The sequence below is a fragment of the Trachymyrmex cornetzi genome, unplaced genomic scaffold, assembly GCF_001594075.2.
Source record: "Trachymyrmex cornetzi isolate Tcor2-1 unplaced genomic scaffold, Tcor1.1 scaffold47, whole genome shotgun sequence".
Lineage (NCBI taxonomy): Eukaryota > Metazoa > Arthropoda > Insecta > Hymenoptera > Formicidae > Trachymyrmex > Trachymyrmex cornetzi.
Window position 1 is genome coordinate 2813573 of NW_017299509.1, and position 24729 is coordinate 2838301.

The window sequence follows — 24729 nt, forward strand, 5'->3', positions numbered from 1 at the left end:
GGTGTTAAAATGGGCGTTTTTGGTATTAAATGATAGATTTTATGATGCCATTTGCATCCCAAATCTTATATTTAACAAAGAATACATACCTTTTTAAGTCTAAAATATAATGGAGCCACGTGCGTTATACTTTCTCAACTATATGAAAAACTTTCAGTTCTTCGTTCTTTCTTTCGATTCCCTCTCTCGAGAGTATACGGCTATACGCATGCGCGAAACGAGAGAGAAAGGAAGGATTCAAACGAGTGCGTTCTTTGGTAGATAGGATTACCCCCAGTCTTCCAATGCGTACTCTAGTACTACTATCTCTATGGTTCTCGTCTTGGAAGGCCCTTTCAAACGAGCCTTCACTCGACCCTACGTGCAATTTAAGAATTTTCCGCCCCCCTTAGCCCCCGCCCTCCGAGGGTGTTAAAATGGACGTTTTTGGTATTAAATGATAGATTTTATGATGCCATTTGCATCCCTATAAACTTCAATACTCTATCTCGAACCGTTCAGAAGTTATTATTTAGGTGTCCCGGTACTTTTTCCTCACCCTGTATACAAAAATGTTTATATCTCAGAGGGTGCATATTAGACTTATTTTTATTAACTTTTCATAAATATTCTGTTTTTATTAATTTCTTTGAATGCATTTACATTTAAGTGGAAGATTATAACAATTTAAGTAGTGGTAAATACATTTTTGTAACATTGAACAAATAAAATGATTTTAAATGCGATTGTATATTACAATGGGGGGGGGGGGGAGAAATCATAAATAATGTTAATCGTGCGTTTTAAAAAGTGTTTAGATTCAGAATCTTACAGCATTAGAATATCAAGGTTACAATAGCTTCAAGGTTTTAAGCGATTAAAATTAATCATTATCGAATAGAGTTAGCTGATTCAAGGTCGTAATGCGTGCACATATAAACATAGCAATTATATTCTGTAAAATATGTAGGCAAAGGGAGCATTACGAGAAATAAAATAGTCACATGGAATAGTACATGAAATGCTTTGAATGAGAGCAAAGAATGTTGAGTTCAAATCTCGATTGGATTACTTTAATAGTTCCATCGATTGTTTCTAAACTTTCTTGATTATTTTGAACTATTCAGATGAGCCAAGCAACTGCGCAATTTTTATTGGTTGAGATATTTTCTGTATCCTCGGATTAAAGCAATGTAAGGTAGTTAAATGTTTCATTTTCTTGAAGAAGCAGACATCTTTTCTCTAAGAAAAATACCAGATTTCGTAATAATTTCAAAATTAATTAAATAAAAATAAAGCAGATTACTTTAGTTACTAATTGTAAATAATTAAATAATTATAGTAAAAGTAATCTGCTCTATTTCTTCGATTTATTTTAAAATTATCATGAAATCTGATACTTTTTTCTTAGAGAGAAAATATATATTTCTTTAAGAATAAATACAACATTCGACTACTTTATATTGCTATAATCCGAGGATACGGAAAATATCGCAACTAGTAAAAGTTATACAATTGCTTGATCCATCTGACCGATTACAAAATGATCAGATATTCAATCATTAAAATAACCCGATTGAAATTTGAAGAGCAGATTACTTTAATTATTAAAAAACTAAGTAATTAGAGTAATTTGTTATACTCTTTATTTGATTAATTTTGAAATTACCATGAAATCTGATACTTTTTAGTGATAAACTTCTCTACTTCTTCAAAAATAAATAAAACAACAAGGCTAATGAGAGTGTGACGCAGTAAATGAAGCGCAATTAATTTTACAAAGTGAAAATTAATACTTAAAAATATAATATTTGTAAAACATACACACACACACATACACACACACACACACACACACAACAAATAAACTTTAATGACTAATCTTCAAATTATTCCTATGTCCTTTATTCTGATACAGTCAGTTATTCCTCGATTTTAAGATCCAAAGCGTAGTTTCTAATTATAATATTATTATTCGGTTTTTTAATGGATAAAATTATTCGTATTGCTACTGCTAAGTTTTTTTCATATTTGACCTGTCAAAATGTATAATCTCTGCGATGATTCGCATTATAAAAACAACATAGCATACAACGGCAAAAGTAATCGACGTTGTAAAAAAGAGGCAGCAATAATTCGCAACTGAGTCGGTCTTTTTTAATTACATGTGTAAAGTAATATTTGACACAATGGAATGCACGAATAATGCGCGCGAGTGTATTACAAATTTTTAACACTTTTGATTTTCAAGTTTTTAGTTTTGCGAATAGATTTGTAACCACAGCAAATTACTTTTTGCTCATTTTCATAAGTATGTTAATTAAAATAGAATAGAAGTTATTCACTTTACAAATTCAAATTATTTTTTTAATTTAGCACGAATCGATAAATTGAGAGTATACTATAAATAACTACAGTTGCGCAGTTAGCTATAAACGAAGTTAGCATAAAAAAGTAATAAAAAGGAAACGATTAATTGTTCCATTACTGTTCGTTACACGATTCCGGTAATCATACTATAGGTGGACAAACATAGTTCAAACTTATTTCACACAGAATGTAAAAGCATCTAGATATGTATATTATATATTTACAGTGTTGCATGCTGTATTATTCCTCTGGACAAACAGATAGTATATTTCTGTATCGAATGAGCAAACTCGATAGTCCAGCTCGTCGTGTCGGTTATTTTTCCGCGATCAATACATCTCTCGTAGAAATATATATGTAGTTTTCCTAGACGTAGAAATATATGTAAGTAGTTCTCACATCTATTTATACTGTTTAATATTACTGTATTCTCATTAGTTATAACAATACTACATTGAAAATGGACAAGACTTGATATAGTTTTATTTATATGATTAAAGCAATTTTCCTGATAAAAATATTTGCGTAGACAGTGAGTAGACTGCTGAGTTATCGTTAATAGATTGTTATTAGTTAAAATAGTGTGTACTTATATAATCCCTTTATTGTCCTGTTTTTATTCAGTAAATAGGTTCAGATTTTGTGTATTTTTTGTGCGTAGTAACAAATAAAGCGTTTGATTGGGATCCCTGCTTTACTTCTCAGTTATTAGAATTAATATAACTATCCAATAGTTGTATTGAGTTCAACTTTTGTCGCGCGATGGAAATTATATAAATATATCTATTACTTCCGAGCAAGTTGATTGGCTATCATCGCGCCAACTTCCGTCGCGCGGCAAGCGTTGCCGCGTTTTGTATGCAGGTGCCGTATAATAAAGACAAGGGATATATTGGATTGTAAAATTACCGGATATCGGATATCCAGTGACACATTATTTTCGGATATTCAGTCGAAAAATATCCGATAGGGCCATTATCCGATCGGATACCGAATATTTCCCCGAGATATCTGGTAAATGATTTTTAAAAAAGAGGGGAGGGGGGAGTTAGACAGAATAAAATTCTGCATCAATGACGCAAACTTTCAATATAGGATTTCAGTCAGATATACTATATTGTTGGATACTAATGAAATTCAGCTGTCCGACTGGATAGTAAAAAGTACCGAATAATATACCGGATATTGGATATTTTTCGAATATCCGGTATTTCTGATAAAAACTATATTATCCGCGAAGAGTCAATTTAGCTGTCATTGCACGCTCTGTTTGTTTCTTTTTAGATTGTATTATAACTATATAATAATATATGTATTTACAACAGAAGTCAAAGTACATGATTTTGCTTTTTCGTAATGACAAATTAGTTTTCAATTAGCGGGAACTGTTGCATTTAAAAAACGTTTATTTTGCAACTGTTGGAAGTTTTCTTCGCGTTAATCGGATCATACTTTAGATTTAGAAGAATAGTCCTTATCTCAGCAGGCAATCGTAAAACTATTGCAAAACTGTTGTGTTCTACTGAACGCAGCAAATTATCTACATGAATTGTATTTTATAAAGCAAAACACGAATGAGCGAATTAAAGTTGCATCTGGATTTGCACGATGCGTTGAGTCGACATCCGTGTCAACAGACGACGATTTTTTAAAGTAAATTGCGTGTAAACGAATGTAGAGCATCTCAAAGTACGTTTATTCACATACAGCTATTTTGTATACGTTGCTGTAAGTGGAAAATGGGAGGAAGAAGGGAAAGAAAGGCGATATACACATAACTCGTATGTCGGATCAATTGTAATGCGGTCTATAAGCTCGTGAAATATCGATCTCATGCTATAATTATATTATTGATGTAACTAAATTTCAGATGCCTTTCCTGTTTCAAATTTTGTTGCTTTCTCGAGTTACTTTTATATCAAGTCCTTTTGGTTGCGGCTCGCGATTTGCCTTTGATTATTTCACAAAGGAGCCGATAATTGAATGTCTACTACTTGAAGTTGATCTGTTCGAACATTGGAAAATTCCGAGCAGTAGAAGATAGTACACACATGGAAACTGTTACACTTTAATCTTGCATGCTTTAATCAACTTAACTTCTTTCCGTCAAGAGTCCGAATAAATAAACCAATCAACATGATGGGTGCACTGTAATCACATACGCGAATAACATGAAAAATACTACGTCGTATACGATGGACAGATGAGGACGAATTTAATTTCTTTTTGCTGCCATATGAAAAATTAAAGCTCATGATTCTGCGAGAGACTATACTCTAGTTGCATAATTCTGCTAGAGAAGATGGAAATATTTACTTGAACACACAAGTGGAAAAATTGTGTTGAATTTAACATTAACATTTTACATTTCCCAAACGATCCACCCAAATTTTTTTGTTAATTTAACACAAAATGATTATGTTACAGCGCAATATATAAAATTATGTAAAACAATTAACGTAAAAAATGTGAGACTTTCATAATTTGGAAACAAATTGTGGAAGCATATTTCTTTAGCAGATTTAACATTTATCAAAAATTAAATTAATATGTATGTACATTCATCTTTTATTCAATTATCTTAGAATTTACGTTTTAAAACTACATTATTTTTGTTATTTGTTTATTCACTCATAAATTGTGTTACTTTAATATTAAAAAATGTTAAATATAAATTTAACATAAAATATTCAAATGACATAATCACATATTGAATTAACTTGCAGGTACGTAAAAATTAAATACAAACATTCTAACACTAACAGGATTCAACACAGGTACAAAATGTTTCTTACTCTGTAGAATGTAAGTAGGGGAGGCCGGGGTTGAAAGTATGTAATATGGGTAGGTAACAGAGCTTATAATTTTGTGAAGAAAGAAAGTAACGCTATAAGACTGAACGAGACTATCGGCTTAGTGCCGCTGCATTGGCGCCTATGACAATCGCGTCTCGCTCAGCTCGCGTATAGCGCACGTTGTGTGTGAGGTGTCTGCGCATTACGTAAGTAAATATTCCTCGATGTTATTATTTTGGGCTCATTCGTAAATATTAAACTTTGTTAGCAATTATTTCTATTCGCATATTTGAGAGTCAGTCAATGAACGAATATATATATATATATATGTATGTACACCCACCCACCCACACACACACACACACACACACACACACACAATATCATTTTATTATTTTTAAATGTTATTCATATAATTACCTAACTTTAGTAAATATTCTATTTTGAGGTTAGAAGTAATATGCCAATGGGGCAAATTGTACCATGTTACAACTTATTGCAACACAAACTGTGTTATAGACGGTTTTTAACTACATCATTTTTTTCTAGAACTACAATGAGGAATTACAAAAGAAAAACACATCGCGAAACTGTCTCTTTCGATATCTATGGAATCACCCGAATAGTAACTGATGAAAGCAAATCACAGTGCAATCTGTAGCAAAAATTTTCGGAATTATGTCACGTTACTGTAAGCAGATTTGTAAAAAAATAAAAAATAGATCAGGATATATCTGTTAGATAAAAAAACAGACTGATTAACATGAAGATCAAGAAAAGAAGTTAGTCCAATATTTAATAAAATGTGCAAGTATCTATTTTGGTTTACTATCATCCGAAGTACGAAAACTATCTTACGATTGCGCCATATTATGTGACCTTAAGGCTCTTGAGTAGTTACCACAGTCATATTGAATCGTGACATCAGAAACAAGAAATAACAAGTTAATTTTTATTATGTGCCATTTATAAATAAAGATAATTTGGATAAAACAAAATGACGAGATTGCTTTAAAACATTTGTAAAAATGGACGAAAACTATGCTTATCTCCCTTGACAGTCAGTAAATAATCGTAAAAAGTGATGAAAGGCATATGAAGTGCTTTTATTCAATGCGCATGCGTAGCTTATTTTTCTTTACACGTGCTTTTATCATCTTTTACGATTATTTACTGACTGCCGGGAGGGGGGATAGGCACAGTTTTCATCCATTTTTACAAATGTTTTAAAGCAATTTCATTATTTTGTTTTATCCAAATTGTCTTTATATTTATAAATGATATGTAATAAAAATTAAAATGTTATTTCTCGCTCCTGACGTCACGATTCAATATGGCCTGTGGTGACTACTCAGGAGCCTTAAAGATTCCACATCATGGCACAAAAATCAAAAGGTTAGCGCTAATTGGCTGGCAAAGTTTCTAAAAAGAAATCCTGTTTGTTGATTTATAGTAAAAAAAAAATAATATGTTAAGTTAGTGAAGAATGTTCATTACGGTTGTTATTTATTTAATATAAATAAGTAATTAAAAACAATTTCAGTAATTTTTTTGCTTTTATTTGGCACTATCTAGCTCATTAACTATTAATATATGTGCTCCAACTTGCCCCCAGCGTTGTTACTTTCAATCCCAAGGAGTAAAAAGTATAACAACAACGCCTCTCGGTCTATTCAAATGATCATAATACCTTTAAAAATTGAATTAACAGCGTTCAGCTGGTTGCTACAAAAGTAATCTTGAATTTCCCCTCCTTATTTGTGTATACGAATTTAAAATCTATAGCGAATGTAGATCTTTTTTAACTTATAGAAATGAAAAAAGTGTTGCTTTCAACCTCGGCCTCCCCTACACCGATAGAAATACGAAAAATAAAAATAATGTTACAGGCGCTTCTGTGCTACACATGTAGCAGGGATTCTCTGATGTATTAAATTAGAAATTTTTAACTTACTCAGAAAAATCGCTGTTTAAGAAGATATCACAAATTTTGTTTTTATTATAAATCAATAATAATAATAATAATAGTATATTTTATTTATTACTGGAGAAAGACAGAATTATTCTATCAATTTTGATTTAAAAGAGATATGAAAATTCAGCAAACAATATCCCTTTGCAGTGACGTGCTTACAACTACACTATATAAACATGACTTCTTATATGGCATGCTTCTTGTAAGCACAAGAATGATCTAAAAATGTTTAATACGTGCTGCAATGTTCAGAAGAAGCAAACATTATTACGAAGAATGGATGAAAAAGCCGCGATCTGATTAATATCTTTAATATACTTTAGTAATATACATACATTTAGCCGTATATTAGCAAATTGTAAATATTTTTTTTCTTGGATGAATGAAGTTTCATGGATGTGCATATATGTAAAATTATTATTTGTGATATAATAGAATAATATTTGCAATAATGTAATTAATGATGTGCGATCACAATCATATTTGTCCTTACATGCTCTTAAATGTAACGTTCTCGTAAGTACTAACGTAACAGAAATGTTTTTCTATGGCCGCTCGTTATCGTTCGATCGAAAGTGATGAGGTATCTTCTTATAAACGCGCGCGGTCAACTTGTAATTATCGAAGATACATGCTGAGCGAAAGAAATTACATTTTATCAATACAACACCGAAAGCTTTACCCACTCAATTAACTTTTCCATTCGTTCATCATAAGGAGGACTTCTACTGTGACAGACACGATAAAAGTTAACCGGTTATTGCATTAAAATAAACCTAATTTGAACGTCCCAAATAAAATATAATTAAACGTCATAACTTTTGGATGATTACTCATTAAGAAGTATACATTTTAGTAACCAATCGTTCCAAATTAGGAGGAACAGCCCCAAATTTTGAATCTTAATTCCACTTTACAACACGTCCTAAATTTTAAGGAAATAATTATAACTTGCCCCTCTTTTAAGTGTAAAAATAATAAATATGAAATAATAAGTGAAAATAATAAGTATAAAATATAATTTTCAACTAAAATGTGAAGAATTTTATGATTTTTTATTTAAAAACTTAAATATTATATTTATAAAATACATTCAGTAAAAAAATACAATTTTGAAAAATAAAATGTAATCTCATAGCTTGGCGTAATTTTTGTTGTGATCCCATGTGATACCTACATCATTAAGTATTATTAGTTGCTTAAAAATATATTAATATATTGCTTATATACGTGTTTCGTTAATAAGTATTTAAAAATGTTTATCTATTAAAGTTTAATTACGACAATTAATATTGAATTTTTTAAAATGTCCCTTTTTGCCTTCAAGGAGTATACATATATGCAAAATAAGATGGACATACAAAAATTTGTGTTGCGTTCACGATTTTTAGTTCGTTTATCTTATCCTCGACTTATTCTCTTTCGTAAAACTCTATCAAAGTCATGCAAAGTGTACAATTCTATCAAAGTCGCTCAAAAAGAACGGCCATAATTATTGGAAAACACTCTCAAAGAATATTTACTGATGATCGATAGAAACGCAACGATGCATTAAGACGTCGCGTTTATGAAGATACTGCCTCGACCATAAATATAAAACGCTCTCAGTTTATTGCATTTTTTTGAAGAAAGCAATAATAAAAGCCTAAGGAAAACTAAAAAGATATAAAAATTATTATAAAAATAAACATCATTTTTTAATAAAACTATTTCCTAATTTATTTTTCATTAAATATAGAATGTTTACGTCAATTTATAAGAGTGCTATATATTTTTGGCCATTAATAAAATTGTTTTAGTTTTTATTATACAAAAGATACTAATTCAAGTCAGTTATAAAAAAGAATTGGCAGAATTCTTTAGTCACTTTGAAATTTCCCAAAACTGTCTTAACTTAATATTAATTACGAAAACTACATACTTGTACTATATATTAATTTAGAAAATACCTTTTGAAAGTGAGAAAGGCTATAAAACTAAACTAATTTACGATTATATTAAAATACACCCAGAGAAAAATTATGTCTAAATTGAAGAAATCGTTTCTTTCGTCGATTTTTTTTTAATTAAAATGAAAATATTTTTGAGAAAAATAAAAATTTTGATTTCAAGAAATGACGTCCAAATCAAAGGAATGTTTCTTTAACTTGTGTTGTGTGTGTGTGTGTGTGCATAGCAATGCACAAATTTCTTTGATTTAAACAGATTCCTTTTAATCGAAGAAATTTTTCTCTGGTTATAAAACTGTTCACTAGAATATATATCACAATTAGTTATTAGTTATTAGCATATATAGTCCAATTCACAATTTTTATATATATTGCGCAATTAATTTGAAAAATTATGTATTTTATTTTATTTTATTCCGTAAAAATTATGTATTTTATTTTATTCCGTACAATATTCTGTACGTGGCATTTAGGCGTTTCATCTATACAATACAGAATCCAGCGAACTTGGTCTAGAGCCCTTAAAAATTGCAAACACGCATCTGCACTAATGCGACAAAAACGAATAGATCGAAAGACAGAGAGAGAGAGGGGGGGGGGGGGAAGGAGGGAGAGAGAGAGAGAGAGAGAGAGAGAGAGAGAGTAAATAATAAAAAGAAAGAATAGTGATTGGTTTTGTCATTTTTAGAGATCTGATTCTGGTTCAATAAACAGAAAAGTTTATGAATTCGCCGGACTCTGTATTCCAGGGATACTTAGTAATGGATAAATACAGACAAACAAGGCATTTGTCTAGGGCGGTAAATTTTTGAAGGCAGAAAATTTTTACATAGTTGAGATACATTTTTAATTTGTTAATCTAACGTTTTTGAATGAATTACGCCGAGCATATTTTAACAGAAACGATATTTTAAGTATACAGTTAAAAATGTATTATATTTATATTACTTATTAAGGATTATTGAATGTTTTTATCAGCAATGCGGGTGTATAAATCATTTTTTTATCCGTTTACCCTTTTATAAAATTTATAAATTAATAAAGCGATCTGGAGGCGGCTAGATGTTGGTGCTTAGGAACGGCAAAATGCTTAATCCATCACTGGGGATACTGGCGACCTTAAAAAATATGGCATCCCCGTGCCATGCTTAAGGGGATGCTGGAGTGTCCTGTTTTACCATTAATTTTTAAAGACTCTTTTCTCTTAATTGTGTTTATGGATTGAAAAGTCCTTCTCCACAATTAAAGTATCGACAACAACATAGGCTGCCAGCTACAATTTAATACGGAAAATGAAAGAAAATAAAAAATTGTAGTTTTGTCACCGGCTCCTGCAGTCAACTCGTCACAATATGTGCTGCATATAAGAGTTTCAGATTTTACCCGTTTAAAATAAGTAGCTAGCAGCCTACAGAAAACCTCGAAGAACAATATTGTTCTATGCTTTTAGAAACGAGATAGAGGCTTTGGTATAAGAGAAAAGAGTCGCCAAAAATTTCGTTCGTATACTACGAATAAAATTGACGTGAAGCCATGAAATCGAGCAGTATTTTAGTTGATGTCTTTCTAAGAGATGGGGTTGCAATATGTTAGATAAGGACAGATGAATGCGTTTGAGCGAGACACAACGATATATGATAAGTATAAGAAATGAATGAAAGATGTCACTATTATCGAATTTGGAATTTAACAAAGTCTGTACTATCGACCTTGATTAAGTTTGACCGTCACTCCAGCATCCCCTTAACTCGCTTAGTGTGTTCCGTCACCCCCACACATACACATACATATCTACATCTGTTGTTCAGACATGCTCCACTGGCGTCGATGATAGTAAAATGCATTTTAATTGAAAGATATTAGTTTGGCATTTGGATCAAAAATAAAAATTTAATTCTTTAATATAATAATAAGATTAGAAACAGAATATAGTTTATGTGCATACATCAACTAAATATATAGAGAAACAGTCAAAATTAGATGTTAAACTAATACATATGTATGTCTTTTTTAAATAAATTTAACTTATATTAGAAATAAAACTGCGCGCTAATTATTTTTGGACAATCAATCTGAAATATTAATAATCCCATCCCAAAAATTAAATTGTTAATTAGGTATTACTATAGCATCTTAAAATCTGTAAAGAACTTATTGCGAAAAATATTATCTCGGTCGAGATCTGAACCCGGATCTTTCGTGTATTCCGTGCAAGAGTCCTTACCGTTCAATTGCTAATTCTTTAAATATAAATTTATATTTCAAACAAATATTTCAACTTTTAAATAAAAAGAACACTACATTCGGTTGAAGCGGATCTTTAGTGCTTAAATACATATTTCTTCTGTGATTTTATATTATTTCATGCCGAATTAAATAAAGAATATGGTTCAATTGGTGTATTATTAATTTTCATACGATAAAACCTAAGTATTTATCTTTGTATTCTTATTGAAGGATCTTGCTATTTAAATAAATAGAAACATTTTTTGTGAAAACATATATATGCTTCATCGTATAAAAATTAATAATAGTATCAATTGGATCATATTCTTTATATTTAATTCGATATGGAATTTAATTTGACGCCAATCGTTGGATCAGATCTTTTATATAAATAATACATGTCACTTGACTTGAGTAAAATAAATTCTGCAATATAATAATTTTTGAAGGAGAATTAAACCACTACTATTCGGATTGAAATAAGAATCTTTTCACCTTCAGTGAAAAGACAGTATCCCTTGGGTACGTTATACATTTTAATTTGGTATATGTATAATTTTTTTCGAGAAGAGCGATTATTAACTTCTTTTTCATTCATTTTTTTTTTAAAGATAAGTTTGTACTGTATAAATAATAGTAAATACTGTCAATGAGTAGTAACACCCAATAAAATGGATGGTAAAATACCAGTTTACAGAAACAAAAATTGTTCCGAAAAATCTAACGCTGCAAGTTGCAGTTTGTTCGTCGATCGACATTTATTCAATAACATTCCATAATCCTAACAACTAAGAGAAGCAGTTATATCTTCGTATCGCATCGCTGACTTTTAATTAAACTTTTGATTAAACCGTTCGACTGAAGAGCAGGATTAGTTACTAGTACACAGTTTACATTGGAAAGAGTTATATTATTATTATTTAGTATATTATATAGGGTAATCTAGATCAGCCGCAGGAGCCGGCACGTATGTATCCTTTATGAAAAATTGAATCGAAAAGTCCTTTACTATTTTGCAACAGTGTTAACGAGAAATTAATTTCTAAAAATTACCAAATAAGCAGGTAAAATCGTTATATGCATGAAGCAACATTAAGATATCTTTCAAAATTCTTTATGAAACATCTTTATGAAATATATGAGTAATTAAACAGAAAACTGTTTAGAATGTTAATCAAGGAATAACGCTTTCAGTTACTACACATATAGAAAAGAAGCAGGGGCGCTAACTTGCCGATTAGTCGTGTATAGTTGGATCAGCGTTGCTATATGACAAATTAATATATCTCAATATTTTCCCTTCAGCCTCACATTCATGATCTTTTTTTTGTGCCCAAAGCGAAAGTAAATTCCCAACTCCCCTCTGACAAACCGGCTACTACCAGCTGAACACAACTGAACTAGCTGATATCTTTCTAATAATAAATTAGTTTCTCCATTGCAAATTTTCTATTAAGAATCATGCCTAGATACTACGAAATCCCTATTTTATTACATCTCTCTCTCTCTCTCTCTCCCTCTATTTGAGACAATCTCCGAAATTCCCGAATGTACGGTAATAAATTATTGCATGCGCAGCACTTTTCTACAACAATACATTATCAAAAGGTTACCTAAATAATGAAATATATGAAAAAAAATGTCGGACCAATTACAGACGAGTCTACGCGTTGGCTCTGATTAGAAGGCTTCTAGTTCTATTCTTGTTTTTTTTAATGTCTAATGAAAAATAAGAATATAATGATGCGATATCGCTGACAGCGCCTTCCCTGAACACCTCGACCGACTTTACGAAAAATCATAGACTCTCTCTACTCTCGATCTCCTATATTCGCAGAGAAAATACGAACTACGTTACAAAGAAAAAGAGAATTATATGAATATTTTATCGGTTACGCTCGGTTCGCTCAGTATTTGAAATTTTGAAATAAAAATTACAAAAAAATTTAACTATTTTTGCTCAATACTAGCTATTTAAAAAAATTGTTCATGTGTAAAATTCCACATACGAAACATTTTGACGTGTGTAGTCCATCACACTTCCCGCAAAAGTTGGCGCCATCCACACACTTCCCGTAAAAGTTGACACCCATGAGAAGAATTAAGTACCTCTTTAAAACCTGAACTTATTCACATAGCTAGAAGGCAATATAATTGTTCATTAATCAAGGAAACGCTACATTAAATGTCTGCAGGGCGAATAGTTTTCCATCATATTATTACGATTAGGAATTTATTGTAAATGAAAGGCATAAATGAAAGGAAACAAAAAAGAACTAATTGTAGAATTACGATATTTTTTTGTTAATTTACAATTCATAACTATACGATTAAGATTAAGAACCGCGGATCTAAATTATGTATATAATCGCGATTCAATGTAAATATTGTAAATCTGGATTTGTACGAGGCAGGGTTGTCACTATAAAAGTAAAATTACTTGTAATTATAATAATTATGATTATTTATGAAAAGTCACAAAAATCTAAAGCTTCACGTGTAAATCCAAATTAACTGGGAAAGAAAGAATTATCGGATGAGTTAAAATTGGCACCGTTGCATTTACATGCAGTATTAAAACATTCATTCATCTCCTATTGTTTTCTATCGATTTTTTTCACAGGGAAAAATGCTCTGAACATCACGGATGTTTTTCCAAGATATATCATGTAAAGCTGTGAGAAGAATGTTCACTTTTGGTGGTAATGAAGTAATTAAACTATTTGCACGTAGCTATCGTCACGTTAAACTCTGAGTCTTCGATGTTGATACTTTAGAAAAATAATGTTTAATTTAGTCATTTGAGTTTTCTACCGAGGAAAGGCTCTAAATAAATATACTAAAATGTAAAGGAAATAAGGTCATTTAAGGTTTTTGTTTACACTCATCACTACCATACATTATGACGTTAGAAGTAAAAAATTTAGAACAATAAAATTTTTGCAAATTATACTTGAATAAAAATATTTTTTAATGACACAACATTTGTAACCGATAGAATATAGACTTATAAAATATATGTAAAATTATTTTCTTGTTTTGGAAAGATATTAAATTATATTTATTTCTGTATATGTATATATATATATATATATATATACATATATACATAATTAATTTTATAATTAGTTACAGCTGTGGACATAGTTTATTTTTTATAGTTTTTGATTATGCATAACTCATTTTCGAATATACATCTATTTATTAATTAACAAAGCAAAAGAAACTTCAGTATATTTTAGGAGTCAGTTTTATCAATTGTAAGTTGTTTTATTGAAATATATTTCCATATTAATATATTTTCAAGAATTTTTATTGTATATTTTCTTACTTTTGACGTCTGAAATAATCTGGGATAATAGATAGTGAGTAAGTATAGAGTTGAGTAAAATATACCGTTTTGTATAACGTATATTACATTTATCTCTTTTCCATGTATTTATATTTATGAATACATTTTATATATTTTTATTTTTCTCATCTCTCAACGTCATATGAATGCATGATCTGATACTGTATATCTAATGTGTATGTCAATTTGATGGTTTCTGTACACATACATTTGTAGATCCGGGAAATATTTCTTGAATCTCCGATCGAATATGTTTACAATTTTATAAATAGCGCGTGCCAGAATATGTGTAGTGATATGCAATTAGTACAATCTCACAAATGGAGACAAGAGAACGTCGTAGTATTTCCAGTTGATATATCTCCGAAATGAAAACAAAATACACGAAATTCATACAATCCCTAGTTAATTGGGAGAGAAAACAAAAAGAAGAGATGTAGAATAGATAAATTGTATACTTTTTAACGAATCTTACTCCAGCTTCAATATTCCAGTACGGGGCTCTTGCGCGACGATTTTCCTAGTATTTTTTTATTATGGTGTACAGGATAGATTGACATAATAAAGGACGCGCTTTTGCAACGATTGATTCGCCCGTTATTATTTTCATTGAAATAAAATGTATGTTAAAGATTAATCATTTTTTCACACTTTTCTGGCGAAAATTTTTCTTAAAACTCTTCATATAATTTTTCAGAACTTCTGTACAAATTTTTTAATTTTTCAAAATTTCTACACAATTTTATAACTTTTTGAAAAATTAGTTACATTTCTTTATACAGATTGAAACACTTTTCAGAAATGCTGAGAAAGACTACTTCTTTTTTAGAATTCTTTATTATAAATTTAAGAAAAATATAAAATTCCTTATATACGAATATAGAATTTTAATTCTCTAGTATAAAATTCTTTATATTACGAATTCTGAAATACCTAAAATAAATAAGATTCTTCCTTCCATTTCATTTCAAAGAAAACATGAAAACTGAAATAATTGGAAACATTTTTCGTAAAGTTTTACAAATTTAAATGTGCGTATAATAAATTTTTAAAAATATGAAATATTATGAGAATGTTGTTCATCAGAAATGAAAACAATAAAAATAATAAGATTTCAGTAATTATTAAAATTTCAATAAGATCAGTCATAAGGATTTAATCATGTATATCGATAAAAATAGAAAAGATAACGGATATAGTTACAATGCCTTCGATTATTTCGCAATATTATGGATCACTTTATCATCATTAGCCATTAAGTAACGTTTTAATAAAACTCGCACTGAAAAATTACAATATAAGTAACATGATATAATCTATGACAACGTAAATATATTTACACGAGTTCTATCTGCGAATAATTGTAATGCATTTTGTGATTTGATCAATAGCGGTTTATTACATTTAATGTAGCTGACAATGCTTGAACAAAATTGTGCAAATCACGCCGAATTCTAATTATCGTGCATTAAATATATCGTGATAAGTAATAAAAGTAATAGTCAATAAGATTTCTATAAAATTTTCAATCAAACTAAACCCAAGCATATAAATTAATATATCCGTTATTTTGTCTTTTGTTTCTTTTTTAATCATTATTAATTATTAAACATATAATTGAAGAGTTAAAAATAACTTTACATATGTTAAATTATCAGTTATTGACACTATGTTATTCAATTTTATAAATGAACTAATTAAAGATAAGTATTACATGTTGTGTACGTTATTATAAGAAGGAATATTACGCATGACGCAGCAAAGAATCAAACCTGATTTCTTCACCGAGATATTACTCATTAATTATGCAAATAAGTTTTTTATTGTCTATACATGTTTCGGTTATTATTTACTTCATTTTATATAAGAAGATCAAACTTCATTTTATACAGAAACTCATATATAAAGTTATATAATTATACAATATAAATAAAGTACAGTATATATGTATAAAGTTAAATAATTATATACACACAGCAATCTGTACTATTTTTGTCGAATTAATGTTTGAAAAGAATTTATGTGTTTTATTTTAACTGTTTCGTAAAATATTATTTAACACGATAATTTAATTAAAAAATTTTTTATAATAAAAGTTATGTTCAAAGTTAGCTCGTCGAATAATACCGTGCAGTCATCACCTTTAGTATAACTTGAACGCATTTGTGTTGACAATGTAAATTCTATTCATACAAATTTTATAAGCCCTTCAACACATGTTTCATTATGCACATGTTTCATTATGATGTGCTTAATGTCCTTGTAGCATTAATAGTAATAATTGTTAAACTTTCTGTGAATTTTAGTTATTTCCGTTGAGATCTTACATTAAATTCTACATTAAGCATAATGGATTTAACCAAAAATAAGAGCGTACGTTACTTATAAATGATATAAGTTACTGTGTAATGATTTCGAACATTTACCACACACCCATGACCTTTTTCCCTTAAATAAATAAGCGTGAGAGCAAATGGAACAAATCGAAAATTGATCGCATTGAAAGATATCTTTCACTTCCTGTTTTCTGTATATAACGCATCAAATTCTTCTTGTTTCCTAATATATCGGGCAACGTTAAAATATTTAAAACCTATCGTGCATCCATATATGTATATAGATACACTACACTTTTATTATTAAAATACGAAATATTTTATTGTTAAATTAATTTTGTCGTTAGATATGAGATATTAACAATTGAAAACGTTTCAATAACTTTAGCAAAAATGTAGCAAGTTTGTGACTTGATATGAGAGAGAAAGGGAAAAATTGAAAAATTTGAAATTACATAATCAAATTTATGTAAAAAGATAAGAAGTTGGCGTTGTCTAAAAAGATTACTCTGATTACAATTATTTAGAGTGTAGGTATATTTTGTTCTCTTCTTTTTCTAAAGATATAATTAAAAATATTTTTATAAATTTATTATTTTATTTTTATGAAATATTTATTATTATATTTTTACAAAATTTGTTATTTTATTTCTACTACATCTATTATCATATTTGCAGTTTCTTTCGTAAAACATATCACTATATTATGTATGCGCGCGCGCGTGTGTGTGTAAAAGAAATATTATTCTTAATTTTAATTTTTTATCTCTTTATACATTAACGTGGTATACGCAACGTTTAGATTTGCTCTTTCATTTTGTATACTCTGTCAATTGTAAGAGCTACAAATAAAACAAGAAGAGGAAAACCTATTGCAAATTTGCATAATGCTATAATATAATTATACGATCGGTTATAATAATATTTACATGAAATAATAAACAGTAGTAGAAAAAATATGTTATAATAACGTATGATAAGATTAATTACGTATAAGTGCTTTGTTGCATAAAGATATTTTTTTTCGTGTGGTAATCAAGTAGTTCAAAGTCCTAAATATTGTATGCAAAGCAAAATAATATAGCTCGGGAAAATCCAGAAACCATAAAAGATGTTTCCTTTCTTGGAGAGATATGAATACTTTTTTATTTGTTTTTCAAAATTAATCCATGTATTTACAAACAAGAATTACGTATAAATACAAAACCATCTGGTAAAAAATTTTTTATACACGAATATATATAAATATATATAAGCATATATAAACCTGTATAAACATTCATAAATATATATAATCATGTATGAAAATCATATATGATATCCATATATACATGTTCATACATCCTTTTTTCTTTTACAAAATTAACGTTTAGTATAATAAAAATAATAATAATGAGAAAACATCAGACAGAATTAAAAGGATATTTCTCGCATTGTTTGTTTTAGAAAAAATTAAGTTTGAAGAAATGTAAAAGAATTGCTTATGCATAATTATGTATAAAATTATATATGAGCAATTCTTTTACATTTTTTGATAACGCTTTTCATGTTTCCACTGGTATTATCTTCAAAGATACCAGAAGTTTTGCGGGTTATCACCGTGTTTTTAACCATTACTACTGCCAACGTTTCATGAACCTTGCCGTTCACTTCATCAGGGCGAGGAGCGTACTGATACTTTTTTACATTTCTTCAAACTTGATTTTTTTCTATAAAAACAGTGCGAAAATTATTCTTAATTATTTTTTATGTTTTCTTATTATTATTATTATTTTTATTATACTAAAGAGTAATTTTACTAAATCTTATGATCTGTTGTACTATTCAAATAAATCTTATATTTAATAAATATTTAAAAAATATTGTGTACTGTCTGGGTATAGTATCTATATTTCATATATAATTATGTATATTTATGAATTTTCATACATATTTATGTATAATATATGTTTAAGTATAATTATATACATTGAGAGAAAAAAAGTTGTTGTTTCCAAAAAAATATTAGTTAATTCAACTAAATGTAGCGGTCACGGCTGTCAAGCAAATATTTGTTAACTCAAATAAATAACATGTTTTAAATTTAAATCACAAGATTTTGTTAATCTAAGTACATAAATATTTGAACTAAGTACATAATTAAAAGTACTAAGTACATAAATAATCATTACGAACTTAACTTTAGTCAAGTTAACAACTTTTTTTTCTCAGTGTACATACATATATTCGTGCATGAAACATTTTTTACCGGGTGTGATGTCTACATGACGGTCTGAGATTTATAACTTCTCTTGATAGCCATCCTATTTCCTTATTCTTAGTGTATAGGTATTATAAAGAATGTAGCAGAATATGTATATAAAAAATGCCCCCATACCAAATTAGATTTGCTATATGTCGATTAGGTTTTAATGAAAAAAAAAATTTCACCAAATTTTGATTGTACGCGTTCCATCTTGACCTTCTATTCTTACTATTGTAATCAACAAAATATTTTTCTGTTATAATTTTTTCTAATCTACAAAAAATTATGAAAAAAATCAATGATATTTTAATCATTAAGAAATATTTGAGGATTCTTAAAATGTAAATTTGCGTGCATGCGCGAAATTTTGAAAAATTCAGGAAGTTTAAAATTATCAACTATTAAATAAAATTATTGCGTAACTAATTTCATATTATTTTTAGCATGAAATTTTTCCAACGTTATTCACCTTAAATTATTTCAAATTTTTTGCAAATAACTATCAATGTTAAAAAATTAATAATATGATATTTCTCAAATTTTTGTATTATATTAGCATTATCAAAAAAACTGACGAAAGTCAGTTTAAAATTTATGAGATTATTATTTCAGTCTATGATTGCGTTAGTCCGACAGTAATCGGCGCGCAATTTCGAGAACTGAAAAGATGTATTTAAAATGCATGTAGAAATATTATCAGGCACTAACAAGTAAACCTATAACCTAAGTGTAATTCTCCGATTTCTTTCAATTTTGGTATACATTTTTCATAAAATTATGAAAAATATTTTACTCGTGTCTTTCCATTTTTATCCATAGGTGGTTTTAAAAGCAATTATTACCCTTTCAATTTCCATCCTCTTATCAGTTAAAAACAAAATAATAATATCTAATAAACAGTTGAATACAAGATATGAGTTTTTGGATTGTTAATTACAAGAAATCAGATTTGCAAAATTATTTGTTTAAATAAAAAATAATTTTAATTAGTACTAAATTGTATTGACTTGACAAAGCAAATACGTATTGCGTAACACTTTGACACTTATAAATCTACAGTATATAATTAATACTGTAGTGCAACATTTAAAAAAAATATGTCTTCTGACGCAACTGCAAATTGATTTTGGGGATACAAGAAAATGTGTTGATCTCTATATATATTTATAAACTTAGACAAGAGAACAAAACACGTTTTCAACGAAATACTTTATAAAAACGCTTAAAAAGATCGATGTCGGAAAGCAATAACATAATAATTCTAAATTATAAATAGAAGCAATATATTTCCATTGTTGTGGATATTGTTTTGTTTTTAAATCGATTTACATACGCAATGGCGATACACTGAACGATTTAATGTGGCACAAAACAAGTGGCATAAATAAATAACGTTAAGGATATTATAAAATATTACAATGTCGAAAAGGATTTTAATTATTTAGCGCATGGAATTTTGCTCATCGGAAAATTGAATTATAAAATATCAATGTAATATCTCATTTGTGCGTAAGAAAAAACCGCATTTCGGTTTATAAAACTGCATAATTCATTAATTGCGATGAAAAACACATCGATCATTCTGCGACACGCTTTAATAACGATGTATTATACTTAAATAGAGGTTCAAAGTGTTACAGCATAGCCTACTTTAGTGATTTCCGTTGAAAAAGCTGTATTGCGAAATACAGCAATAATTGACTGATTTGAATTTTATTAACGCAAATTTCATTTATGATTACAATTCGACAGATGCAATTTCTAATAGAAGTTAATCTTGTTATGATATTTGAAACGTATTATTCTACGTTTGTTTATCGCTGGTCTACGTAAAAGGTTTTCAAAATCTCTTAAAAATATAACAAAATTAAATCCAATGCCATCTATTTTTATCCCTTCATCATCAACAGTAAAATATTAATATGACATTTGTTGATTGTATTTAGTGCAGTACGTATGAAAGCAGTAGATCTTTTAGACACTTCTCTGCTGAATGTACACCTTTGTACATTTTCGACCCTTCATTCAATGTGTCATTAATCCTAGTTGCTTGGCGTCATTTAAATGTTTTTAAAATTATTTTACATTATAAATGCATGTACAATATGTGCTCATCTTTACATTTATATGAGTAGAAAATTATAATATTGACGTAATATTACTGTTCATTAATTTGTGTTCTGCAGACACCTTGTAGTTATTGCAATTTTGTTAAAATTTCTCATATGACAGCAATAAATGCATCTAATTTTCGGATTCAGTACTTCATGCTAAACTTCACATACAGTCATGATTCCAAGATTTCAATTTGCAGACTAGTATAATTAAACAGTTTTCCGTCCGGATATTACATTCGAACATTTGTTGCAGTTGCTGTTGTGATAGCGTTCTTCATTTGTTGGGCCCCATTTCACGTGCAACGATTGATCGCTATATATGGCACTAATACAGAAGACCACATCACATCGAATGGTCCATGGATGGAGTTTCTTTATCTTCTCATGACTTACGTGTCAGGCGTATTCTATTACGTGTCCACAACGATCAATCCAATCCTTTATAATATTATGTCGAACAAATTTCGCATGGCGTTTATGGTAAGCAAAATAAAAATCTCTTTTCTAGTCTTTCAGATAAAGTTTAAAATATATTACGTAATAATACCTTTAAATTTAAATACAAATAAAGTTTTTTTGTATAAAACGTGTATCATGCCACAATATATTTCAAACCCTAGAGAAAAAATTTCGTTGAAATTATTCTACATTTTCAGCGAATAATATAGTATTTCAGCGAAATTGCTGAAAATTTGTTGAAATTTCATAGAAAGTGAATGTTTGTCAGCTAACATACTGAAAAATCGCTGAAACTGAATTGAAAAAATTTCTCTGAAATTTTGCTGGAAGTTTTCTGAAATTTTCGCTGAAATTTCTATGAAATTTTGCTGAAAATGAATTTTGTAGCTAAAAATCGCTGAAATTAAACTAAAATTTTTCCGAAATGCTGAAATTTCCACTGCAAAATGTTTCAAAACGTGGAATAACGTTTCAGCGAAATTTTTCCATTAGGCAATGCATTCTCCTTCAATATACCAGCATTTTCCATGGAAAATGCTGGTATATTGAAGGAGAACGTATTGAAATATATTGTAGCATAAATACAATTTCGAAAAATCTTAACTCTTCGGTTATGTCACACTATATGTTTTGTTACGTATGCGACATATTATTGTGTAAAAATATCATGAATATATTATAACAAATTTTTTTAAATTGAAACACTAGACATTACTCTTTAAATTCTTTGGAATAAAATCTCATTCTAAAGAATAAAAATTGAGCCAGTGTTGTATTAATTGCGAGAAGATTGTACAGGATCCATGGATCCACTGATAACGTCAAAATTATTTGAAAGCGCAATCAAATTTTAAGATGTAGAGAATAGAGACGTATAGAGATATGCTCCTAAGCTTTATTCAGAGGGGAGTGATTCACTTGCACACTGTTACAATTGCCCACTGCCAGTCACAGTGACTTCTGCGTAGGGAGATTTTTAATTTATTTTCTAGCGCTGAGAGATTGGTTTGTACGCAACTGACTCGTGTGCAATTGTTACACACCCATTCAGAAAACATCAAAGTCGTTACACGAAAATATAGCAATACCGAGAAGTAACCTTCGCGTTGCGTCGCTAAGAACAATAGATGAAGGGTGCCTTCCATTAGGTCCATTTAGTGACACAAGTTGATACCATCGTACAAGTTGATCGTTCTATCTTTGTTACTTATGGAATGCAAAAAAAGATAGAATGACATTTGTGTTGACTTATGTAATTAAATGGAAGGTACCCAAAGTCGCGAATGTTATATATCGAGCCTCGAAATCAACAGAGATCAGCCAAAAAAATTCACAAATTCCGAAAGTTACGATATCGCAAGTAATAAGCAAGAATCAAACGTAATGCATTCAAATTATTTAACAAAAATCGATAACGAGTACAGAATATCTAATTATAATAAATAAACAAATCGGAATATGATGAACATAAACGTATTCATGAGTTCAGTTCAAAACAGCCAATTTTTAAAAAAGAATTGTTAAATTTTCAATCTTTAAAAATGAGATTTTACTTTTCGGAGTGAGATTCACTCTAAAAGTTTTAGAAAGTAAGAGAAATTTAACGATTACAAACAAATATACGTTTATATATGAAAAGGTTATAGTATATATAAAGTAAAAGAAGATTTAAGTATTGCATACATGAGCGATACCGAAGGGTTAAATTCATATTTTTTAAATAACTTTTTCTCTTTTTAATTATCGCTACTCATCGCTATACAATATTGGTGCATTTTGTTTTTAAAGAATGAGATTTATTTTTACCCATTTAAAATGAATTCAGTCTGGTCTATTCCAGGAGACATTATCGAAGAGCTTCAGACTCGCTGGATTACCAGCACGTAACGAGCAACGATCCTATTCTAGCTTGTCGCGATCCCAACAAAGGATCATCGGTGCTTACGGCTCAAGGATAGTGGAAGCCAATGGAGAATTCGATATAATTGCGGACAGCATGGAAGGTTCGAGGAATTCATTGGAGGAGAGGCAACAACAGTCTATAAATAATCCAGAAAATTTACCGATATCTACCAGAGTTCTGAATGCAACTCGGACGAATTCGATACGGAGCGAACACGCTAAAGAGACGAAAAACAACAACGATATCCTACCGAAGAAGAATAATCCGCGGTTACTAACCAGCGGGCATCACAAGAATCGGTCAATTCGTAGGAATCAAGAAGCTTCGTGGATAAAGAAAACAAAATATAAAAACGTGCACATAAAAATGCCCAATATAGATAGTTCTGATAAGAAATGGTGGAGATTTTTTAAGTGGTTCCCCGATTTGAAAGTCCTCAGGTTTCCCAGGGGTTCGACCGTGCCTGAGGATCGTGTGTTTGACGAGAATCCCCGCGAGGAGCTGTCGATGACAATGTGGAATGTCCGCGATAACAACAAACAGCGACCTATGTAGAACACTAGATATCTCCGCGATTTAATATCTTTGAGAAGACTGATTTTTTTCTGCATCGATTTCTGTGTTATTTGCATCGACGATGCATCACCATTGCCTAATGACTTGATAAAGTTGATGATGGCGTTGTACGAAGTTCTCAAGGCCTCATTATGAAAGCGAGATCGTTTAAAGTTTTCTTTATGGAAATAAAGATTGAAAAAGACTCTAAGATATAAGTGACGTTTGTAGCTCTGCCTCATGATTAATTTAACAACATCTTAATGTATGTCCAACGAACGTAGAAAGTAGCGAGATCTTCAGAAAAATCTGTGAAATTAACATATGCGATTTACATTTATTCATATTTGCCAAGCGAATTTTGTACAATTGGTGGATGCTCTGGCATCCAATATTACATAAAATCTAATAAATCTGAAACCTCGAAGGAATAAACATGTCCAAAATATTGCGATATGTAACTCAATA

At 29.5% G+C, this 24729-nt stretch overlaps 1 protein-coding gene across 1 annotated transcript in view; it reads left to right on the forward strand.

The window, feature by feature from the left end:
* The window catches only part of LOC108765000 (neuromedin-U receptor 2), a 28142-nt gene extending 3827 nt beyond the window's left edge, over positions 1 to 24315 (forward strand). The window contains exons 2-3 of the mRNA XM_018513454.1: positions 21598 to 21824; positions 23644 to 24315. Of these exons, the coding sequence (XP_018368956.1) occupies positions 21598 to 21824; positions 23644 to 24261 (845 nt within the window). The 3' untranslated portion in view covers positions 24262 to 24315. The remainder of the gene's footprint in view (positions 1 to 21597; positions 21825 to 23643) is intronic.
* The last annotated feature ends 414 nt before the right edge of the window (positions 24316 to 24729 follow it).